This window comes from Heterodontus francisci, chromosome 37 (genome assembly GCF_036365525.1).
Source record: "Heterodontus francisci isolate sHetFra1 chromosome 37, sHetFra1.hap1, whole genome shotgun sequence".
In the NCBI taxonomy this organism is placed as follows: domain Eukaryota; kingdom Metazoa; phylum Chordata; class Chondrichthyes; order Heterodontiformes; family Heterodontidae; genus Heterodontus; species Heterodontus francisci.
In genome coordinates, this window is record NC_090407.1 from 195,281 (window position 1) to 221,090 (window position 25,810).

Below are 25,810 nucleotides of genomic sequence, written 5' to 3' on the forward strand. Positions count from 1 at the left end.
TAATGACCTAGACCTTGGTGTACAGGGTAATAATTTCAAAAGTTTGCATATTCTTCGGGACAGGATTTACTCCCATTTGGAAACAAATGAACTTATTAGCGAGAGCCAACATGGTTTTGTGAAGCGGAGGTCGTGTCTCACTAACTTGATTGAGTTTTCTGAGGAAGTGACGAAGATGATTGATGAAGGAAGGGCAGTGGATGTTGTCCATATGGACTTCAGTAAAGCCTTTGACAAGGTCCCTCATGGCAGACTGGTACAAAAGGTGAAGTCACATGGGATCAGAGGGGAGCTGGCAAGATGGATACAGAACTGGCTTGGTCATAGAAGACAGAGGGTAGCAGTGGAAGGGTGCTTTTCTGAATGGAGGGCTGTGACTAGTGGTGTTCCGTAGGGATCAGTGCTGGGGCCTTTGCTATTTGTATTATATACAAATGATTTGGCGGAAAATGTAGCTGGTCTGATTAATAAGTTTGCAGACGACACAAAGGTTGGTGGAGTTGCGGGTAGTGATGAGGATTGCCAGAGGATACAGCAGGATATAAATCGGTTGGAGACTTGGGCGGAGAAATGGCAGATGGAGTTTAATCTGGACAAATGTGAGGTAGTGCATTTTGGAAGATCTAATACAGGTGGGAAGTATACAGTAAATGGCAGAACCCTTAGGACTATTGACAGGCAGAGAGATCTGGGCGTACAGGTCCACAGGTCACTGAAAGTGGCAACGCAGGTGGATAAGGTAGTCAAGAAGGCATAAGGCATGCTTGCCTTCATCGGTCGGGGCATAGAGTATAAAAATTGGCAAGTCATGCTGCAGCTGTACAGAACCTTAGTTAGGCCACACTTAGAATATTGCGTGCAATTCTGGTCGCCACACTACCAGAAGGACGTGGAGGCTTTGGAGAGGGTACAGAAGAGGTTTACCAGGATGTTGCCTGGTCTGGAGGGCATTAGCTATGAGGAGAGGTTGGATAAACTCAGATTGTTTTCACTGGAACGACGGAGGTGGAGGGGTGACATGATAGAGATTTACAAAGTTATGAGTGGCATGGACAGAGTGGATAGTCAGAAGCTTTTTCCCAGGGTGGAAGAGTCAGTTACTAGGGGACATAGGTTTAAAGTTTAGAGGGGATGTGCGAGGCAAGTTCTTTATACAGAGAGTGGTGAATGCCTGGAACTTGCTGCCGAGGGAGGTGGTGGAAGCAGGTACGCTAGCGACGTTGAAGAGGCATCTTGACAAATACATGAATAGGATGGGAATAGAGGGATACGGTCCCCGGAAGTGCAGAAGGTTTTAGTTTAGACAGGCATCAAGATCAGCACAGGCTTGTTCTTTGTTTGTATGATACGAAAATTGGAAGCATTGTGAACTGTGAGGAGGATACTGTATAACTTCAAAAGGACATGGGCAAGTTGATGGAATGAGTGGTTAGGTGGCAAATGAAGTTCAATGCAGAGAAATGTGAAGTGATTCATTTTGGTAGGAAGAACATGGAGAGACAATATAAAATAAAAGGTACAATTCTAAAGAGGCTGCAGGAGCAGAAGGACCTGGGTGCTGAAGTCATTGCATTGGAGGTGGCAGGACAGGTTGAGAGCGTGGTTAATAAAGCATACAGTATCCTTGGCTTTATTAATAGGGGCATAAAGTACAAGAGCAAGGAAGTTATGTTGAACTTGTATAAGACACCAGATCGGCCTCAGCTGGAGTATTGCATCCAGTTCTGGGTGCTGCACTTTAGGAAAGATGTGAGGGCATTGGAGAGAGTACAGAAAAGATTCACGACAATGGTTTCAGGGATAAGGAACTTCAGTTATGAAGATAGATTGGAGAAGTTGGGACTGTTTTCCTTGGAGAAGAGAAGGCTGAGAGGTGATTTGATAGAGGTATTCAAAATCAAGAGGGGTCTGGACAGAGTAGATCTGGAGAACTGTTTCCACTCATGAAAGGATTGCGAATGAACGGGCAAAGATTTAAAGTAATGGGTAAGAGAAGCAAAAGCAACATGAGGAAAATCCTTTTCTTACAGCGAGTGGTTAAGGTCTGGAATACACTGCCTGAGAGTGTGGTGGAGGTAAGTTCAATTGAAGCATACAAAAGGGAATTAGACTGTTATATGAAAAGGAAAAATGTGCAGGGTTACGGGGGGAATGGCACTGCATGAATTGCTCTTTCAGAGAGCCGGTGCGGACAAGATGGGCCAAATGGCCACCTTCTGCACTGTAATGATTCTGTGATATACCATGAAAAGCAAGGAAACTAGTACTGAGCCCTGCAGAACCCCACTGGAAACAACCTTCCAGTCACAAAAACATCCGTTGATCATTACCTTTTTTCTTCCTGTCATTGGCCCAATTTTGAATCCCATGGACTTGTTCTGTTCTGACCAGTTTGCCATTTGAGACCTTGTCTAAAACCTTGCTAAAATCCATGTAGACTACATCAAAAACACTACCCTCTTTGATTTTTCTTGGTCCGTAGCCCCGTAGGAAGTAACAAGAGCTGGAAAGAGGGATTAAGCTGCATAGCTTCTTTTTAGCTGGCACAGACATGATGGGCCGAATCGGCTTCTTCTGTGCCATAAATTTTCTATGTAGCTATGTTAACTATTCTTTATTGGGAAATGCTTCCAGGTAACTTTCTGGAAAACATGCACAAAAAAACTATAACTGCCACTGGAATAGGTTTAAATAGAAGTTAGAATGAAAGAATGAAGTTGGATGAACTGAAAACAATAGTATTTTTTAATTCATAAAACAGATTCATAGTTCAGAATTATGGATTTTCTACCCTTGTTTTTCTGAGCTCTTAATTTAGGTCACATTAATATGTTGACCAGGTCAGTGGTTATTAGTTTTGTAAATTTCTCCTGTATGGAAGAAAATAACAAAGTAAATGAGTGTGTCATCATATAACATTTTTTTTATTGAAAGCCTCCAATCAGTAAAATGGGAATAAAAGCAGTGAAAATTTATCCCAAGCACTGAAAAGAGCAATTTTTCAAATTGGGTTTCAGGGAAGTCTACTTGTATTATGAAGTTATAAAGGTTTTTGAAGCGAATCTAGATATGACAGAACAACACTAATAGAAATAGAACCATTTTTCTTTCTCTTAAGTATGCGATGTGCACTGCCCATCTTGAAGAATTAAGTATGTTCCACCCTTGTTAAATAAGCTTTATCATTTTCAAGATTTGCACTTGGCTTGTAATGTACAGGTACTTTAAATATTGTAAAATATTTAGCGTCCTCTCCTGTAATTAAAAGGTGTTTGAATATTGTTGAAGTTTATTTCATCTGTATGCAAAGACAGGTGTTAAAAATAACAGAAAAGCCAGGAAAAGCACTGAATACAAAATTGTTGATGTACAGTGAAGCTATTGCAGTTGAGAAGTTGCAATTTGGGCCAAGGAAATGGTAATTATTTAATTAATTCAATTCTGCCTTTACTAAAAGAATAGGATGGAAAGTTGTCTACATTAGACATCAGACTTCCAGGGGAATCAAAAGAGGAACAAGGTAATGTGCAATTAGTAATGGATATTATATTTCCTCATGATCAGTGAATGTTCATTTTTTGAATTGCTAAACACGCTGGTATACATTTGGCATGTAGGTGTTGAAACTTGGTTTTAAAATCTGAGCAAGCTAAAGGCCTCCAGGTATCCCTAGCCTCCTTTAGACATACCTCTATCTGGTTCTGTGGACTGTGTTCAGTAGGCATTGTGTGTTTGTGGGCACTGTGCTCAAATGAGTAGTGCTAAATGAATCCAGTTTTTGTCATGTTTGCAGTTTGTTTCTGCAGGACTTTTTTCAGTCATTAAATGCTTGCAAGCAGTTGGATAGAGTTGCAGTTAAGTTACTTTTAATGTTATCACATCTCATCTTGAATTTTCCCCTGCAGTCAAAGTTCAACTATTGACTATTGCCCTGCAGTGATTATCCGTTGGTTTCATGTCAAAGACAAGTTGCAGCACTTGACTTTTGCAGTGCATGCAAACTCCTCTGTCCAACTTTCATCCTGTATGCCAGTTCAAACTCCTGCTCTTGACCTTTACCCTGCAAGCCAGCTCCTGCTACCAACCGTTCCTTCACAGATCAAGGTACTTTACAATGGGGTACCAGAAAACATAAACTGAAAGAGGGAGGGAATTAGAAGTGGCCAAAAGCAAGCCAAAGTGGTGCAAGAGGGAGCAAGATCACAAGGTTTGGAAACCTTAGAAATGAATGCATGGGTATGATGGCATAAGACTGTGCCAGTGATATTGCAGTGAAAGGTGAGGAGACCCACAGCAGGTCAGAGTTGACATTTTCAGAAAAGTAGCAAAATCAGATTTTGCATGCTGTGGAGATGTATTTGAAGGCCCCGACGAAGGGGGTTGGGCGTTTGGTCCGGGGGGGTGGGTTCCCGAGATGTGAATTGGCTCCCAGTGGGTTTCCTTAATGGGCCACTTAAGGGCGTCAATTGGTCTCTGGGCGGGAAGGCCGTCAACGGCCTATCCCATCCTTGGGAGAATCGGAACCAGCAATCCCAGCATCGGGTTCTGTGGTGGCCACTGCCACTCCGATTCTCCGGCACCCCATACCACCTCACCACCCCACCCCCACACCACGAAACCCACTGTCAGGAGGAGAATAAGATCCAGCCCAAAGAAGGAAGTAAGCATTAATGGAGCATGCTGATCTGTTAAGAGTTCTGGATAAATCTATGAATCTGTCTGCTTGGTGCAGTTTAAAAAGGCTAAGAAGTTGCTGGGTTGCATTCACAGAGGAATAACAAATAAAATGTGTGTGTTACTGTATATGGTGTTAGAATCATAGAGTGGTTATAGAATCATAGAATGGTTCCAACGCAGTGGAAGCTCCTAACCACTTAGAGTAAAAAAAATTTTTTTTACTCGTGTTGACTTTGGCTCTTTTGCCAATCATTTTAATCCGTGTCCTCTGGTTCTCAACCCTTCCACCAATGGGAATGGTTTCTCCCTATCTACTCTGTCCAGACCCTCATTATTTTGAACATTTCTGTCAGTTCTCCTCTCAACCTTCTCATCTCTAAAGAGAACAACCCTAGCTTCTCCAATCTGTAATCATAACTGAAGTCCCTCATCCCCGGAACCATTGTCGTAAATCTTTTCTGCACCTTCTCCAATGGCTACACATCCTTCCTAAAGTGTGATGCCCAGATTTGGACCCAATATTCCAGTTGAGGCTGAACAGTATTTTATAAAGGTTCACCATAACTTCCTTGTGTTGATCAAACACTTTCTGGAATGCTCACCTAATCATAGTGCAGAATATTATCACCCTGGTGCACAGGGATGAGAAATCAAGATTATTTTGGGATTCCAGAGCCTAAGTTATAAGGAATAGTAGGAATGCTGGAGTTTTATTTATTATGGGGAACATAAAAATGGCTGACCAACTAAATGCATACTTTCGTTCTATCTTCACAAAGGAGGACACAAATATCATACCAGAAATGTTGGGGAACACAGTGTTTAGTGAGAGAGAGGAATTGAAGGAAATCAGAATGAGTAGAGAAATGGTGTTAGGGAAATTGATGGGTTTGAAGGCCGATAAATACCCAGTGCCTGATGGTCTGCATCCCAGAGTACTTAAGGAAGTGGCCCTAGAAACAGTGGATCCATTGGTGGTCATCCAAGATTTTATAGACTCTGGAACAGTTCCTACAGATTGGAGGGTAGCTAATGTAACCCCGCTATTGAAAAAGGGAGGTAGAGAGAAAGCAGGAAATTATAGACCAGTCAGCCTGACGTCGGTAGTGGGGAAAATTCTAGAGTCCATTATCAAAGATTTTATAGCAGAGCACTTGGAGAACAGTGGTAGAATTGGACAGAGTTAGCATGGATTTATGAAAGGGAAATCATGCTTGACAAATCTACTAGAACTCTTCGAGGATGTAACTAGTAGAGTTGATGAAGGGGAGCCAGTTGTGGTTTATTTGGACTTTAAGAAGGCTTTCGACAAAGTCCCACATAAGAGATTAGCGTGTAAAATTGAAGTGCATGGGATTGGGGGTAGTGCATTGCGACGGATAGAAAATTAGTTGTTGGACAGGAAACAAAGAGTAGGGATAAATGGGTCTTTTTCCGAATGGCAGGCAATGACTAGTGGGGTACCGCAGGAATCTGTGCTAGGACCACAGCTATTCACAATATATATTAATGATTTAGATGAGGGAACTAAATGTAATATCTCCAGATTTGCAGATGAGACAAAACTGGGTGGGAGGGTGAGTTGTGAGGAGGATGCAGAGAGGTTTCAGGGTGAGTTGGACAAGTTGAGTGAGTAGGCAAATGCATGGCAGATGCAGTATAATGTGGATAAATGTGAGGTTATCCACTTCGGTAGCAAAAATAGGAAGACAGATTATTATCTGAATGGCTATAAACTGTGAGAGGAGAATATGCAACGAGATCTGGATGTTCCTGTACACCAGTCACTGAAGGTAATCATGCAGGTGCAATAGGCAGTAAAAAAGGCAAATGGTATGTTAGCCTTCATAGCGAAAGGATTCGAGTACAGGAGTGGGGTTGTCTTGCTGCAATTATACAGGGCCTTGGTGAGGCCACACCTGGAATATTGTGTGTAGTTTTGGTCTCCTTATCTGAGGAAGGATGCTCTTGCTATAGAGGGAGTGCAGCGAAGGTTTACCAGACTGACTCCTGGGATGGCGGGACTGACGTATGAGGAGAGATTGAATCGGTTAGGATTATATTCGATGGAGTTCAGAAGAGGGGGGGCTCTCATAGAAACCTATAAAATTCTAACAGGACTTGACAGGGTAGATGCAGGAAGGATGTTCCCGATGGTGGGGGAGTCCAGAACCAGGGGTCATAGTGTAAGGATACGGGGAAACCATTCAGGACTGAGATGAGGAGAAATTTCTTCATCCAGAGAGTGGTGAGCCTGTGGAATTCGCTACCACAGAAAGCAGTTGAGGCCAAAACATTATGTTTTCAAGAAGGAGTTAGATATAGCTCTTGGGTTTAAAGGGATCAAAGGATATGGGGCAAAAGTGGGAACAGGTTACTGAGTTGGACGATCAGCCATGATCATAATGAATGGCGCAGCAGGATCGAAGGGATGAATAGCCTACTTCTCCTATTTTCTATGTTTCTATGTTTTGTTTTGAAACAAAGGTGACTTTAAAGTGACCTAATGGAAGTTTTCAATTTTGTAAAGGAATCAATAAAGTTGATTGAGGCAAATTGCTGACTACAAGGTTCAAATACCAGAGGACTCTAGTCTACAATTGGAAAGAAATAAGAAAAGAAGTGGGGCAGAACTTTCTTACAGAAGAGGTAACTGAATTTCAGAATAAGTTATCAGGGAAGGCTATTAAAGTATACAGTATGCATGTGTTCGAGAGGCATATGCTGAGGAGGATTCAAGAGCTATGCTAATGTGGGTAGTTGGAGTTGAAATCTAAAAAGGACAGATTGATTGGATCTAATTGCCTTTTTCTGGTTTGAATGTTATTCTGTTATCACCCTTTTGTATATTGCTTTTCTTTTTAAATAACCTCAATAAATCACGATCAATAATACTGTTATGTGTTAGCAATAGTGCAGCAGCTGTAACAATGAGTGTTGGGCTGTCATTTCGATGGCCTGACATTGAACCTCGGTTTATTTATTTTCAAACTTGTTAATGTTGTATAGGAGTCTTTTGCCATCCAGTTTATACTGAACTATAAATTGGAGGACCTTCCACTCTAACTTGGGAGCGGCAAAGGGAAGAATAAGCAGGACAGCTAGCATGACTTACTAAAACCTATCTTTTAATGGCTACTGAAAAGTGGCATGAGTGAGGACCATGGATAAATCTACAACTCATATCCATCTCGCTGTTTTATCAACTCGAGGTGGGAGGAAGGCAGTTTAAAGGTCATCACGTAGTAAAACTAAGATTTTAAAAGTAAATGATGCGTACTGTAATACATTACAGCAAAAAGCAAGATGTCCTCAATCACTGGTGACATAAATGAATTTTTAATAAGCGTTTCCAGGATTCAGGCTGTTCTGTTTGTCATTTAGAACAATGGGGCAGAATGAATAAATAGCTAAGGTTTGTACCAACATGCAACTCGGATTTGTATTGTAAACAGTATCAAATAAGTAAATCATTGTACAGAAAGAACCAGTCAAGCAGAAGGGTCCAGTGTGATGAATGGTGTCTCTGAAGCTGTTAGTGAAGACATAACACATCAGTTGGTGGCTGTTTTACTAAACCATGCACTGATCAAGCAAGCAAGGGAGGTGGGTTCATATGTTTTTTCATCGGGTGACAGTCATTGCTGAAACCGTATTCCATGAGCTATACTCTTATCAGAAATCTGCATCATTCGATAAGAAGTATTTCTTTGGGTTCTCATTGGATACCATGGGAGGAAAAGAGAGTATCGTGTGGATTCCTTGTCCTTGTTTTGACGCTATTCACTATTGTGTTGGAGACTTAGGGGAGGAAAATGATGGTATAATTCTTTATAGGGCTGATCCATACAGCAACAAACTACAGTTTGTCAAATACTAGTGAGGAAATGTAATATAGAAACAGAAAATAGGAGCAGGAGTAGGCCATTCGGCCCTTTGAGCCTGCTGCGCCGTTCATTATGATCATGGCTGATCATCCAACTCCGTAACCTGTTCCTGCTTTCGCCCCATACCCTTTGATCCCTTTAGACCCAAGAGCTATATCTAACTCCTTGAAAACATACAATGTTTTGGCCTCAACTGCTTTCTGTGGCAGCGAATTCCACAGGCTCACCACTCTCTGGGTGAAGAAATTTCTCCTCATCTCAGTCCTGAGTCCTATGTGGTAAAGTTGAGAAAAAAAATACTTGGAACAACATTTAATAAAGTGCATTATAAAATATTCTTAAGGACTTTGGAGACATTTTGAATTGTGTTAGGACCTCGCTGTCATTCATGTCAAAACTGTAATGTGGTAGTAACAGTGTTTACTAAGGAAGAGGATGCTGACAAAATATTGAGAGAAGTGGAGATGGCAGAGGTAATGGATGAGGTGAAAATTGATATTCAGGATGTACTGGAAAGGCTGGCTACGTTTAGTTTGGGTAAGTCGCCTGGTTCAGATGGCTGGCATCCCAGATTGCTAAAGGAAGTGGGAGTGGAGATAGCAGAAGGATTTGCCATAATCTTCCAATCTTCTCTATATACGGGGGAGGTGCCAGAAGATTGCAGAGTGCAAATGTGACTTATTCAAGAAAGGGTATAAGGACATTCCTAGTAACTACAGGCTGGTCAATTTAACATCTGTGGTGGGTAAGGTTTTTGTAACAAGAACTAGGGAAATAATCAACAGGTACTGGAGAGGTTGAGTTAATTAAAGAGAGCCAGCACAGATTTGTAAAAGACAGATTGTGCTGACTAATCTAATTGATTTTTTTGATGAAGTAACAGCGAAGGTTGATGAAGGGAAAAGAATGGATGTTGTCTATATGGATCTTAAAGCCTTTGACCAAGTACCACATAAAAGGCTGGTTAACAAAACTGAGACTCATGGAATAGGAGGGTCAGTGTCAATTTGAATAAAAAATTGGCTTAAGGACCGAAAACAGCAAGTTGCTGTAAATGGTTGTTTTTCAGACTGGAGGATGGTAGACAGTAGTGCTTCCCAAAGGTTCAGTGCTAGGACCACTGCTTTTTTTGATTTTATATAAATGACTTGAATATTGCAATACAGAGTAAAGTTTCAAAATTTGCCAATGTTACCAAACTTGGCAGTGTGGCAGACAGTGAGGATGACACGAACATTCTGCAACAGGACGTAGAAAGGCTATCAGAATGGGCAGACAAGTGGCTGATGAAATTTAATAGAGAAATGTGAGGTGATGCATTTTGGCAAAAGGAATATGGTGAGGCAATATAAACAAAATGGCACAGTTCTAAAGAGTGTACGGGACAGTGGCACCTGGGGCTTCATGTGCATAGATCTTTGAAGATGCAGGCCATATTGACAGAATAGTTAGCAAAGCATATGGGATCTTGGGCTTCATAAATAGAAGTATTGAGTCTAAAAGCAGGAAAGTTATGCCAAGCCTTTATAAAGCTCTGTTAGGCCCCAACAAGAGTATTGTGTGCATTTCTAATCACCACACTTTAGGAAGGATGTAAGGGTCCTTGAGAGGATGCAGAGGAAATTTACCAGAATGGTTTCGGGGATGAGAATTTTAACTACAAGGTTAAGTTGGAGAAGCTGGGGTTTTCTCCTTGAAGCAAAGGAGATTGAGGGAAGATTTGATTGAGGTGTACACGATTATGATGGGTTTAGATAGGGTAGACAAAGAAAAGCTGTTTGCATTAACTGATGGTACAAGGACTAGGGGACACACATTGAAGGTTTTGGGCAAGAGTTACAGGGGGGATGTGAGGAAGAACGTTTTTACACAGCGAGTGGTAATGACCTAGAACACTCTGCTACATTGGTGGAAGCGGAGACGATGAAAAATTTCTAAAGGAAATTGGATTGGCACTTGAGGGAAATAAACTTGCAGGGCTATGGAGATAGAGCTGGGGAATGGGATTGATTGGATTGCTCTACAGAGAGCTTGCATTGACTCAATGGGCTGAATGTTTTTGTTCTGTGCCGATATGACTCCACAGGCCTTCAGATTCTAGATTATGGGGGAAAAAAGACCTCAACTAGTTGAACTCCTGTTCATTTAGAGAACATCATTTTTCGGATGGGGTTACACAGCCAGGTCCTAAATGTAAGAAGACATGGAAAATCCAATCAAAGATTTATCATCGGTAAACAATTAGTCAAGCTTGAATAATGGAGATAAAGGATGTTCAGAAATTTTATTTAACAGTTGTGACAAAAACTTGCGCTCAGGAGATTAAATAAGTGTAATAGAATCCTTTTGTGGGGTATATTGTACATGATCTGTGAAAGGAGTGGGATTGTTGCACTCAATCATTTTCTTCTAATAAGAAATTACAGAACAAGCAAAGACATTTCTGTCATCCTCCAACATAATCTTAATTCAAAAGCAAAATACTGTGAATGCTGGAAATTGGAAATAAAAACAGAAAATGCTGGAAATACTCAACAGGTCAGGCAGCATCTGTAGAGAGCGAAACTGAGTTAACATCTCAGGTCGATGACCTTTCATCATTGATCTGAAATATTAACTCTGTTTCTCTCTCCACAGATGCTGCTTGACCTGAGTATTTCCAGCATTTTCTGTATTTACTTGCAATGCATATTGGACCACTGGTGAGACTATGGGCAATAAAGCATTGGTAACGCAACACAAACTCTTGCTGATTAACTGATCTCTTCATAGTGATGTGAAACAGGATTGAGTAACAAGAATATTACCAAAGATGTGCCTGTTTCATCAGTCAGGTTTGCTTCCTGCCTTTAATGTACTTCCTTATTCTTAGTTTTTTTTTCAGTGTGATTGTTATTTATTATTGTCCAAGTGCTTTTTTTCCTCTTTCTGTTAAATTATTACTGTCGGGGCTTGCACGTACATGCTGACTGCTGGCTTATCAGATCTGCTTTATATGTCAGGTGTATCCATAGTTCAGCTCACAGACTTGTTGCAGGGCCAAGATTTTGTTTTTGTTGCAGCTAATTAACACTAATGCTTTATGTGGGACATCAAGAATATTTCACAAAAGCAGATTAGTTAGCACCGGCAAAGAAAGAAGACAAGTTCGCATTTTGAGTATAATCCTTCATCAGAAATGAGACATATTAATCTCTTTTCTCCCCGCCGAGTGGTGGCAGTATATTATTTTGAAACCTCTTTGTTGTAGATGGAGTAGGAACAGACAACTAATCAGTGTAGCACATCACTGTGAAACAGTAATGGCATTTTAATATTTAAAGTCACCTTGAGAGAAGTGTAGTAGCACTGTTGCATTGTTGTCGATTTTATATATGTTCTGAAAATTTACAGGAGGCCAAGTCGGACAGTGTCTTCACCCTGTCCTTGCCTAAACTAGAGTTTTGAACAGGATCCAGCCATTTCTGGTTTTGATTATTTCCCATGGGAATATGCTTTTTTTTTTTGAGGGCATGAGTATGAGGACCAAGACTGAGTGGTGTACAACTGTTTCTTTCATTTTCTTGCCAGTTCTTCTGCCCAGTGCCAAATAATGTGTTACTGTGTAGTTCTGAAACTATCGGTAAAATATATAGGTAAAAGAGGTGGGGGAGTGGCATTGCTAATCAGGGATAGTATCACAGCTGCAGAAAGGGAGGTCGTCGAGGAGGGTTTGTCTACTGAGTCATTATGGGTGGAAGTCAGAAACAGGAAAGGAGCAGTCACTTTGTTGGGAGTTTTCTATAGACCCCCCCCCCCCCCCCCAATAGCAACAGAGACACGGAGGAACAGATTGGGAGGCAGATTTTGGAAAGGTGCAGAAGTAACAGGGTTGTTGTCATGGGTGACTTCAACTTCCCTAATATTGATTGGAACCTCCTTAGTGCAAATAGTTTGGATGGAGCAGTTTTTGTCAGGTGTGTCCAGGAAGGTTTCCTGACTCAATATGTAGATAGGCCGACTAGAGGGGAGGCTATGTTGGATTTGGTGCTTGGCAACGAACCAGGCCAGGTGGCAGATCTCTTGGTGGGAGAGCATTTCGGTGATAGTGATCACAACTCCCTGACCTTTACTATAGTCATGGAGAGGGACAGGAGCAGATGGGATGGGAAAATATTTAATTGGGGGAGGGGGAATTACAATGCTTTTGGGCAGGAACTGGGGAGCATAAACTGGGAACCGATGTTCTCCAGGAAATGCACGACAGAAATGTGGAGGTTGTTTAGGGAGCACTTGCTGCGACTGCTGGATAGGTTTGTCCTGATGAGGCAAGGAAGGGATGGTAGGGTGAAGGAACCTTGGATGACAAGAGATGTGGAACAGCTAGTCAAGAGGAAGAAGGAAGCTTACTTAAGGTTGAGGACGCAAGGATCAGACAGGGCTCTAGAGGGTGACAAGGTAGCCAGGAAGGAACTGAAGAATGGACTTAGGAGAGTTAGAAAGGGACATGAAAAAGTCTTGGCGGGTAGGAGTAAGGAAAATCCCAAGGCGTTCTACACTTATGTGAGGAACAAGAGGATGGCCAGAGTGAGGATAGGGCTGATCAGGGATAGTGGAGGGAACTTGTGCCTGGAGTCGGAGGAGGTAGGGGAGGTCCTAAATGAATACTTTGCTTCAGTATTCACTAGTGAGAGGGACCTGGTCGTTTATGAGGACAGCGTGGAACAGGCTGATATGCTCGAACAGGTTGATGTTAAGAGGGAGGATGTACTGGAAATTTTGAATGATATGAGGACAGATAAGTCCCCGGGGCCAGACGGGATATACCCAAGGATATTACGGGAAGCGAGGGAAGAGATTGCTGCGCCTTTGGCGATGATCTTTGCGTCCTCACTGTCCACTGGAGTAGTACTGGATGATTGGAGGGTGGCAAATGTTGTTCCCATGTTCAAGAAAGGGAATAGGGATAACCCTGGGAATTATAGACCAGTCAGTCTTATGTTGGTAGTGGGCAAATTATTGGAGAGGATTCTGAGAGACAGGATTTATGATTATTTGGAAAAGCATGGTTTGATTAGAGACAGTCAGCATGGCTTTGAGAGGGGCAGGTCATGCCTCACAAGCCTTATTGAATTCTTTGAAGATGTGATAAAACACATTGATGAAGGAAGAGCAGTGGATGTGGTGTATATGGATTTTAGCAAGGCGTTTGATAAGGTTCCCCTTGGTAGCCTCATTCAGAAAGTAAGGAGGCATGGGATACAAGGAAAGTTGGCTGTCTGGATACAAAATTGGCTGGCCCATAGAAGACAGATGGTGGTAGTAGATGGAAAGTATTCAGCATGGAGCTCGGTGACCAGTGGTGTTCCGCAGGGATCTGTTCTGGGACCTCTGCTCTTTGTGATTTTTATAAATGACTTGGATGAGGAAGTGCAAGGCTGGGTTAGCAAGTTTGCCGATGACACGAAGATTGCTGGAGTTGTGGATAGTGTGGAAGGCTGTTGTAGGTTGCAACGGGACATTGACAGGATGCAGAGCTGGGCTGAGAAGTGGCAGATGGAGTTCAACCTGGAAAAGTGTGAAGTGATTCATTTCGGATGGTCGAATTTGAATGCAGAATACAGGCTTAATGACAGGATTCTTGGTAGTGTGGAGGAACAGAGGGATCTTGGGGTCCATGTCCATAGATCGCTCAAAGTTGCCACCCAAGTTGATAGGGTTGTTAAGAAGGCGTATGGTGTGTTGGCTTTCATTAACAGGGGGATTGAGTTTAAGAGCCGCGAGGTTATGCTGCAGCTCTATAAGGCCCTGGTTCGACCACACTTGGAATATTGTGTTCAGTTCTGGTTGCCTCATTATAGGAAGGATGTGGAAGCTTTAGAGAGGGTGCAGAAGAGATTTACCAGGATGCTGCCTGGACTGGAGGGCATGTCTAACGAAGAAAGATTGCGGGAGCTAGGGCTTTTCTCATTGGAGCGAAGAAGGATGAGAGGTGACTTGATAGAGGGGTACAAGATGATGAGAGGCATAGATAGAGTGGATAGTCAGAGACTTTTTCCCAGGGCGGAAAGGGCTATCACCAGGGGGCATAATTTTAAGCTGATTGGAGGAAGGTTTTGGGGAGATGTCAGAGGTAGGTTCTTTACACCGAGAGTGGTGGGTGCGTGGAATGCGCTGCCAGCGGTGGTAGTAGAAGCAGATACATTAGGGGCATTTAAGCGACTCTTGGATAGGTACATGGATGATAGTAGAATGAAGGGTAGGTAGTTAGTTTGATCTTAGAGTAGGTTAAAGGTTCGGCACAACATCGTGGGCCGAAGGGTCTGTACTGTGCTGTAGTGTATTATGTTCTAAATCCAAATATGTAAGTATATGTAAAATTGTGGAAAAAGAAATTGTTAAAATGCTTTTAAAATATATTTTTTGTTGCCTCAAACATGATTCCAGCCCATACTGATGAGATGAAAATCTTGACTTTGGGTGTGACCTGAAACTGAGGCCAAGTGCTAGTCGGTACAAATCTTCAGCAAAATTTTTCCCAAACCTGATCCAATTTGGAATAAAAGGCAATGATAGACTGATGCTTCTTTTGGTTATATTTTGGGAGGTTAGGATTCATCACCTGGCTCCTAGGATTTACCAAACCTACTCCCTTATACAGATTCCAGAATTGTACATCCACAATAAATGAGGTATATGAATCTGCCGCAAGTGCATTCAGTAGTGTATGTACCAGGAAGGGGCTTCTAGACAAGCGCATCCCACCATTATACTTAAACAAAGCAGTAAAAATGGGGGGAATTTTATGCTCTTCCCCCACATTAGGTTTGGAGGCAGGGAGTGTGTATAATCGGGCAGGATGGTGGTGGGGTGGGCGGGCCTGTCGCCACATGGGGAGCACACCAATCAAATCTGTGCAGGTTGCTTGCTGTCTTCGGGGGGCGGTGGGTGGGGTGGGTTCCCTCAATAAAAGGCACTTACTGCCTGAATGAGGAACCCGGCATTGGGAAGGAGGGAGAGCCCACTGAGAGCCATCCCCGCCCGTACTGCTGATGCCGCAAAGCCACTCCTGCCGTGATTTACCTGTAGCCAGCCTGGTTCAGGGCTTTCGGTGAGTGCTTGACCGGCAGCAGCCACTGCCTCTACAGTGGCGCTGCTCAGTTAAAGAGCTACTGGCCTCGAATTGGCTGGCAGCTCTCAATAGGCGGGGCTTCCGTCACCAGGGTCCTTGATTTTATGAAGGCCCGCCACTGTCCACTTAAATGCCTAATTGGCACTTGATTTGGCAGGCCTTCACAAGAGAAGGCAACGTGGGGCTCTCGCCGGCGCTTTTGTCGACGGTCGAGACCGCCGTTGCCAAGACAAAATCACAGCCAATGTGATTTAAAGTGCAGCCTGGGAGTATGTGGCCTAGAAGTTTCACTTTTGAATAACAGCCTTGTTTCATGATGCTTAAGCTTTACCAAACGCCACAGCTCAATGAGGAATAGTGCCATTAAGCGGCACTTGCTTAGTTGTGGTTGTTGGAGGTCAATCATCTGAGCTCCAGGACATCACTTCAGGAGTTCCTCAGGGTAGTGTCCGAGGCCAAACCATCTTCAGCTGCTTCATCAATGACCTTCCTTCAATCATAAGGTCAGAAGTGAGGATGTTTGCTGATGATTGTGCAATGTTCAGCACCATTCGCAACTCCTCAGATATTGAAGCAGTCCGTGTAGAAATGCAACAAGACTTGGACAATATCCAGGCTTGGGCTGATACGTGGCAAGTAACATTCGCGTCACACAAGTGCCAGGCAATGACCATCTCCAACAAGAGAGAATCTAACCATCTCCCCTTGACATTCAATGGCATTACCATCGCTGAATCCCCCACGATCAACATCCTAGGGGCTACCATTGACCAGAAACTGAACTGGAGTAGCCATATAAATACCGTGGCTATAAGAGCAGGTCAGAGGCTGGGAATCCTGCGGTGTGTAACTCACCACCTGACTCCCCAAAGCCTGTCCACCATCTACCAGGCACAAGTCAGGAGTGTGATGGAATACTCTCCACTTGCCTGGATGAGTGCAGCTCCAACAACACTCAAGAAGCTCGACACCATCCAGGACAAAGCAGCCCGCTTGATTGGCACTCCCTGCACCACCGACGCACAGTGGCAGCAGTGTGTACCATCTACAAGATGCACTGCAACAACACACCAAGGTATGTTAGACAGCACCTTCCAAACCCGTGACCTCTACCACCTAGAAGGACAAGGGCAGCAAATGCATGGGAACACCACCACCTGCAAGTTCCCCTCCAAGCCACACACCATCCTGACTTGGAACTATATCGCTGTTCCTTCACTGTCACTGGGTCAAAATCCTGGAACTCCCTTCCTAACAGCACTGTGGGTGTACCTACCCCACATGGACTGCAGCGGTTCAAGAAGGCAGCTCACCACCACCTTCTCAAGGGCAATTGGGGATGGGCAATAAATGCTGGCCTGACCAGCGATGTCCTTGTATCATCAGGTAATGGGAAGTTTTCCCTTGTCTAACTTATCTATGCTTGTCATAATCTTGTACACCTCTATCAAATCTCCCCTCAAACTCCTTTGCTCCAGGGAAAACATCCCAGCTTTTCCAACCTAACCTTGTGACTAAAATCCCCAATCCCTGGAACCATTCTGGTAAATCTCCTATTTTTCCTAATGTGTGGTGACCAGAACTGGACACAATACTCTAGTTGAGGCCTAACTGGAGCTTTATAAAGGTTCAGCACTTTTGCACTCTATGGGCTGGATTTTATGTCGGGCAGACGGCAGCTGGCCACTGCCGTAAAAGTCAGTGGCGAACTCTCTTCTGCCCGGCCTGGGGATCCGACCCACATTTTACGGGTCCGCGGGCCTTAACTGTTCTGAGGCGGGACTTCCACCCGCTTGAAACAGGAACTCCTGTCTCATTGAGCTGCCGGCCAATCATCGGGCCGGCAGCCCTTAGTCCCAGCAGCACCATTGGGAGCAGTGGCCACTGCTGGGACTGCAGCCCAACCGAGGACATGGAGCCAGGATTATAGGTAAGTAAGATTTGCCTCACCGCTTTGATCGGTCACGTCCCAGCGAGGCAAGGGTGGTTGTGTGGGGGAAGGGGGGCATCTCGGGTCCTGGGGGTGGTTGGGGAAGCGGGGGCAGCCCTCAATCGGGCATCTGTGCCTGTTTATCCGGTCCCCCCACTGGTGCGCTGAGAGGCTGCCAGGTTTCACTGGGCGGCTTGTCACGTCTCCTGGACGCCCGCTTGCCATGGGTAAAATCCCCGTGGAGGCGGGCGAAGGCCCTTGAGTGGCCGTTAAGTGGCCACTTAAGGGCCTTGATTGGCTTAGGGCAGCGCACCGCTGTAAAAGTCAGTGCCCCGCCCCCTCCCCCGGCCCACGTAAAGTGGGGCGGAGGCAGGAGCTGGTCGGGAAGGCCTCCTGGAGCCTCCTGCTCAATTTTACGCCACCCCACTACCACCATCCGGCTTGCTGGGGTGGTGTAAAATTCTGGCCTATGCCTCTATTTATGAAGCCCAAGATCCCATATGCTTTACCAGCCACTCTCTCATTGTCCCCTGCCACCTTTCAAGATATATATATATATATAAAATCTATATTGCCTCACCCTATCCTTTCTGCAAAAATGCATCACATCACAGTTGTCTGTATTAAATTCCATCTGCCACTTGTTTGCCCATTCTGCTAGCCTTTCTATGTCCTGTTGCAGACAGTTCATGTCATCCTCACTGTTTGCCATTCCTCCAAAGTTTGGTATCATTGGCAAGTTTTGGAATTCTGCTTTGTATTCCAAGATCCAAGTCATTTATATATAGCAAAAGAAAGCAATGGTCCTAGAATTGACCCTTGGGGAACATCACTGTCCATCATCTTCCAGTCTGAAAAACAACAATTTACCACAACTTGCTGTTTTTTCTGTCCTTGAGCCAATTTTCTATCCAATTGGACACTGGCCCTTATATTCCATAACCCTCAATTTTGTTAACCATCCTTTGATGCGGTACTTTATCAAACACTTTCTTAAAATCCATATAGACAAAATCCACCACATTCCCTTCATCAATATTCTCTGGTACTTCATCAAAAAATTCAATTAGATTAGTCAAACATGATCTGCCTTTTACAAATCAATGCTGTCTATCCTTGATTAACTTGAATCTCTCCAAGTGCCTATTGATTTTTTTTCCCCCTGATTATTGTTTCTAAAACCTTGCCCACCGCTGATGATAAACTAACTGGTCTGCAGTTGCTAGGACTTACACACTTCCTTGAATAAAGGTGTCACATTTGCCCTTCTATCTCCACCCCCACTTCCTTTAGCAACCTAGGATGCAAGTCATCCGGACCAGGTGGCCTATCTGCCTTCGGCATAGCCAGCCTTTCCAGTACCTCCTCACTCTCAATTTTACCCTATCCATTGCCTCTACTTTCTCCGTTTCTACTGATATTTTGCCAGAGTCCTCCTTAGTAAACACAGATACAAACAGAATTTGCCAAATATTTATGGTGCAAAAATGGCTGCATTTTGCCTAAGTAACAATAGTTACTGTATTCTAAACAGTTACATTTGCGTGAGGTGCTTTGTAATCGTAGAATGGTACAGCACAGGAGACAATTCAGTCCATCGAGTCTGTGCCTGCTGTTTTGAAGAGCAATCCAGTTAGTCCACTGCCTCACTCTTTCCCCATATCTCTCTGCATTTTTCTCCTTCAAGTATTTATCCAATTTCCTTTTGAAAGCTCCATTGATTCGCATGCACTATCCCATCAGGCACGCAATCCAACCCCTAACCAGTTATTGTGTAAAAAAATTTTTTTACCTCATGTCGCCTCTGGTTCTTTAGCCATTATTAAATGTGCCCTCTAGTTATCAAACCTTCAGCCATTGGAAGCAGTTTCTTTTTATTTACTCTAACATCCTTCATGATTTTATACCTCTATCAAATCTCTTAATCTTCTCTTCTCTAAGCAGAACGATTCCAGCTTCTCCAATCTATCTGTGTAACTAATTCCTCATCCCTGGAACCATTCTAGTAAATCTCTTCTGTACCCTGTCCAACGCCTTCACATTCTTCCTAAAGTGTGGTGCCAAGAATTGAACAAAATATTTCATTTGGGGCCAAACCGGTATTTTATATAGGTTTTTGCATAACTTCCTTGATTTTGAACTCCCTATTTATAAAGCTCAGACTCCCATATGCTTTCTAAACCTGTGTTGCCACCTTCAAAGGTTTGTGCAGTAACACCCTCAAGTCTCTCTGTTCTTGTAACCCATTTTTAAATTGTACACTTTAGCATGTATCGTCTCTCCTCGTTCTTCCTACCAAAATATTTCACCTTGCACTTTTCTGCATTGAATTTCATCTGCCTTGTGTCCATTTCAATATGAGAAAGCACTAAATAGTTGCAAGTACTATACTTAATCCATTCTTGCATTTTTTTTTTACAGTTACGAAAGAATGAAATGGCAGCTGCAGAACCAACTAGTAGGCCACCCTCTGGGTCCAAAAGCATTTCTTCTTTTGATCCTCCTGTGCACTCCATTATAGAACCCAACACAAGCACCATGAATATTCCAAGGCCTAAATCTGCCAAAGGTCGTAGTCGCCCCAACTCTGCTTATATTCACAATCCAGAGACTTGTTCATCTCCTATTCCAGTTCCATCTGCTTTTAGTGACCCAGGCAGCAGTCCTCCATCTTCACCCTCTATGTTATATCCACCCACCAGGATCACTCGAGTGACTAAAGAGGATGTTCCAGAACTTCTCCATCAAATTCCATCTCGACCATCCTCATCCTTAAATAGGTACAGAGTTCTACCATCCATTGGAATGAGGGAATCCAATGATAGTGGCATAAGGACTATAGTACAACAAACCAATAAGCTTAATCTGCAAGCTGACCTTGAACAAAAATTAAAATTAAGCAGGGAAAAGAAGCCGTCACACTCTAAATCCAGCACTGCAACCTCAAAATCACAGTTGTCCCAGAGTCGGGCAGCCGCTCTACCCGATGAGCCATCAGAATCTGAGCCAAGATTGCGACTTGCTGTGAGGTACCCATCGGGCCAGAGATTTGAACGCTGCTTCAGGCCTTCAGACACGCTACAGACAATCCTGTCCGTGGCTGAATGGAAGAGTAACACCAACTATACTAACTCTGTGGTTGAAACCATGGATGTGCCTAGGAGAAGCTTTAATGACCTGTCAAAGACACTGGAGGAATGTGGAATTCAAAATAAATCAGTCCTTTGTATCTTACAAGATGAGGGTGATTAGTACTTAATGTGTATTAGAGACTGTGTCCCTTTTTCTATTGTGAAATGAAAAAGGATGCCAAAAATATATTCCACTCCACATTTTTTCAAAATTCTAATTTACTTACTAAAGATTCCTGAGCATGAACCTAATTGACAGGGCAACTATATGACTTAAATGGCATTTTCTTATGTTCTAAGAGTTACACAATGAAACGGTTTGTAATGTGAATGTTTTCTGACCGCATGTCTTTTGGTACAGTGGGTGTACAGTAATTAAAAACCCATTGAGACAGTGAAGAAATCCCAAATAGAAGAACACCTCATGGATAATTTACAACCCCAAATGCTGAATAAGAATTTAATGGAAAACTTTGAGTGTAGGCCAAGTATGATGAATAATGTGTTTACTCGTACTGTAGTCTTTCCCTTTTATGTAAAGCAGTAAGAATTGCTAGGCTGTATGGAGTAGTCAATATTTTTGTACATTTTAGTGGAAAGTACATTCTACCCAAAGGACAAATGCAGTGGTAGATACAGGTCATTCCCTTATACTTCACAAAAGAGGTTATGCTGCAGGATTTAAGTTGTGATTACATTTTTATCACTTGGCTGTCGCTATTTCTTCTACTTCACTGATTTTTTTAATGCACCTGTTAACTATCAAGATCTTTGAAATGTCCCCTCTGATATCAGTAACCGCAGTATTTCAGTAGAAACCTTGATTCACAATGGTCCATTTTTCTGTCTCTTGTCACTCTGTAATACTTATAACTACTTATGACCGATCTGTAACCTTTTCTTGCTTGGTTCTTAGAAGATAAGTGGTGAGACAGCAAGCAATTTCCAACTGTTAAGAGCTCAGTAAATATATTGAAAGCTGCAGGAGATATTCTTTTTAAGAGCAAATCTTTTGCTTAAGGTGAGTGTTTGTTGAATTTGGACACAGATTCTTTACTGTAAATGCAATTAAAGGAGCAATTCCAAACAGTCATTGTAACTAGTCATTAGGCTGACTGCTCACAATGCATTTGTCAGAACTCAGACAAAAATTGTATCTAACACAAAAAAGGTTATCTGATAGTCTGCTACAATGATCAGAAACTTAACTGTAGTTTTTAAAGTGATTTCTTCACATAAAAGAGTCAGTTTAGTTCCGAAGAAGGGTCACTGACCCGAAACGTTAACTCTGCTTCTCTTTCCACAGATGCTGCCAGACCTGCTGAGTGAATCCAGCATTTCTTGTTTTTGTTTCAGTTTAGTCATTTCTTTAGTTAAATATGCAAATCAAATGGAAGTCCTGTTGATTTTAAATCTGGTACCTATTATTTGAGAAAAACTTGTCACTCGACGTGAGCAGAGTAGATTGTCATAGAGAGAGTCATAAAGTTATACAGCACACAAACAGGCCCTTCGGCCCGTCGTGAAATTTGAAATATGAATTGCCCATTTCTCTGATGGAGTAAACGAGGAGTAAGGTTTCACAAATGGCTCTGTACCTGTAATATAATGCTGACATAGACCTAAGGCTCACCTGATCATACAGTAAGGACAAAAAGAAAATGTGCAAGTTCTGAAAATATTAAATGAGTGAAAATGCACAGTTGGCCAGTATCTTGAAGAGAAATAAAAGCAAAATACTGCGGATGCTGGAAATCTGAAATAAAAACAAGAAATGCTGGAACCACTCAGCAGGTCTGGCAGCATCTGTGGAAAGAGAAGCAGAGTTAGCGTTTCGGGTCAGTGACCCTTTTTCGGAACTTGTCTTGAAGAGAAAGATGGGTTTACGTATCTTCCAGGACCTCTGAGCTAAGGGTTCCACCAGAAATGTTAACTTGTCTTGCTCTTTCATTTGCTGACTGACCTGTGCATTTTACGCATTTTCTGTCCATTTTTTTTCTGACTATGTAGATTCTTCAGGGAAAAAATGTTATTCTGAAACATTGTCACCAAATGTAAGTAAAATGTTTTGAAGAGATTGTGGTGCCTGTTCTGCAAAATGCGGCTGTGTCTTAGTAAAAGGGATATTTTCAATTGAGCATTTGTCTCTAATATTCACCCATGTCAAATATTCACCTAGGTTTTAATCTATACTTTATTGAAGGTCTGGTTGTGAGCTGTGTGTAGCCAGAATTTGTAAGAAGTTACCAGTCTATTGTGGAAAATACAGCTCAGTCATATTGTTTTAATGTTATAATGTTAATCCAGTATTTTCACATTACTCTACCCATTTTGAACCACTTCCATTTCATAGCCAGGATATTAATATGCATTTGATTTGTAAAGATTTCTAATCGAAATTGAGCACATTGAATACTTAATTTGTTAAATTTCTCATAGCAATTTGTAGTCCATTACTGTTGAAAGTTGGAAATATGACTTTATTAACATTTTTCTTTGAATAGAAGGAACAGTTTGAACAGTACATTTTGTTGAGAGTAAAAATGTCAGCTTAATATATAACTTATTGTTGAACCATTACTTTGCACCAGTGCAGCCTACTCCTCATAATTTGAAGTTTCTTGCTTCGTTTGATTTGAATTGAAATCTTGCAACAACAAAAAAAGCCTCTTCTATCCTTTTGAATTTTCTTAATTTTTACTACTAGGTAATTAATTTTTTTGATCTAAAGGAACTAACCAGATAAAATTATAGTGGAAATTCTGTGCATCCAGCCTTTTGACATATTTACTTTCAGCCTCAGACTATATTTTAAATTTTAAATAATGAAGGACATTAGAGGCCTTTACCGGAGATTAAGAACATAAGGAATAGGAGCAGGATTAAACCATTCAGCCTCTCGAGCCTGACCTGTCATTCAATAAGATCATGGCTCATCTGATCTTGACCTCAACTCCACTTTCCTGCCTATTCTGCATGACCCTTGACTCCCCTGTAGTTAAAAAAATCTGTCTAACTCAACCTTGAATATATTCAATGACCCAAATTCCACAGCTCTCTGGGGTAAAGAATTTCAAAAATTCATGATTCTGAAAAAAGAAATTCCCCCCCCCCCCTCATCTGTGTCCTAAATGGGTGATCCCATATTGTGAAACTGTGTCCTCTAGTTCTAGATTCCCCATGAGTGGAAACATTTTCTCAGCATCTACCCTGTCAAGCCCCCTCAAATCTTCCATGTTTCAATAAGATCACCTCTCATCTAAACCCCAATAGGCCAAATCTGCTCAATCTTTCCTCATCAGACAGTCCCTTCATCCTAGGCATCAAACTAGTGAACCTTCTCAGAACTACCTCCAATGTAAGTATATCCCTCCTTAAAAAAGGAGACCAAAACTGTGCATATTACTCTGGGTGTGGTCTCACCAATGCCTCGTACAATTGTAGCAAGACTTCCCTACGTTTATATTCTATTCGCCTTGCAATAAAGGCCAACATTCCATTTGTCTTCCTAATTGCTTGCTGTACTTGCATGCTAAGTTCTCGTGTTTCATGTATAAGGACATCCAGATCCGTCTGTACTGCAGCATTCTGTAGTCTCTCTGTTTAAATAATATTTCTCTTTTCTATTCCTACCAAAGTGGAGAACCTCACATTTTCCCACATTATACTCCATCTGCCAAATGTTTGCCCACTCACCTAATCTATCTATATTCCTTTGCAGACTCTCTGGGCTGGATTTTAAAGGCTCTATAACACTGGGAACAGTGGGAAGAGGGGGAGATGAAGATTGCAACGGTTGAGGCCCGCCACCGACCCCAACGCCAGCAAAGCCCGTACCGAACTCGGCAGCTGGGCCTCATTGTGGCCCCTCCGCTGCACATTGACAGGACCCACATTTAAAGATGCAAATGGATACTTACCTTTCATTAAATGCCGGCCGCAGAAATTCTGGGAGTAGGTTCTGATCTTCATTCAGGTGGCCGGCAATGCCAAGCCTTCGAATCCCTGTTCGAGGAAACCAGGCGCGACTCCTGTGGGGAGGGGGGGAAGAAGAACCTTTCTCCATGCAGGAGGAGGGAAGCGGGGCCAAACTCCTCTGATTGGTTGGGGGGTGATGGGAAGGGGTAAAGGACAAATGTTCTGAACTTTGGAGGGTGGGGGGCGGTGGTGGCGGGAAAGGTCATATTTTCACAGATATTCCGGGGGTGAGGCGGGGCAGGAATGATGCATAATGCCATTGGGTGGGAGGAGAGGGCAGGAAAAGACTTTATAAATTATTTTTATTAACTGTAAAATAACTCTCCCTTTAAAAATTTTACTTGTCATTTAGGGCTCTTGAGCCCTATAAAAGTGTTGCTGCACCTGCACATTGGCAGCAGACGCTAGTGCTGGGAACGGTTCGCCTGCCCCCTCCACGCAAATGAGCCACCGTGTTTGGAATTACGGCGGCTCCATGCCATGCGCCTCGTGTGCGTGGACCGCGCATTTTCCCATCCACCGCCTATTTCGGCAGTGGGCTTTTAAAATGTAGCCCTCCTCACAACTTGCTTCTGACCTATCTTTGTACCATCAGCACATTTGGCTGAAATACACTTGGTCTGTTCATCAAAGCCATTAACATAGATTGTAAATAGTTGAGGCCTCAGCGCTGATCCCTTTGGCACCCCACGCATTACAGTTTGCCAACCTGAAAATGACCCATTTATCCTGACTCTCTTTCCTGTTAGCCAATCCTCTATCCGTGCTAATATATTGTCCCAACACCATGAGCTCTTATCTTGTGTTGTAACCTTTTATGTGGCACCTTATCGAATGCCTTTTGGAAATCCAAATGCACTACATCTACTGGTTCCCCTTTATCCACCACGATTTCCCTTTCATAAAACCATATTGACTCTACTTGCTTGTGCGATGCTTTTCTGAATATCCTGCTACTACTTCCTTAATAATGGATTCCGGCATTTTCCCAATGACAGACGTTAGGCTAATTGGCTTATAGTTTCCTGCTTCCTTCCTTTCTTGAATAGTGGTGTTACATTTGTGGTTTTCTGGGACCTTTCTGGAAGCTAAGGAA

At 42.7% G+C, this 25,810-nt stretch overlaps 1 protein-coding gene across 2 annotated transcripts in view; it reads left to right on the plus strand.

Moving 5' to 3' along the window:
- Window positions 1-24,815, plus strand: part of ubxn10 (UBX domain protein 10) — a 37,488-nt gene extending 12,673 nt beyond the window's left edge. Inside the window, exons 2-3 of one of the 2 annotated variants that reach the window (XR_010969602.1) lie at window positions 20,027-21,757; window positions 24,458-24,521. Coding sequence is in view for 1 of the 2 variants with exons in the window: in XM_068016813.1 (XP_067872914.1) it covers window positions 20,042-20,849; window positions 24,458-24,489 (840 nt within the window). In the remaining variant the exon portion in view is untranslated. Of the gene's footprint in view, window positions 1-20,026; window positions 21,758-24,457 lie in introns of both variants that reach the window. The other variant, XM_068016813.1, reaches the window with a different exon arrangement.
- Window positions 24,816-25,810: the final 995 nt, after the last annotated feature.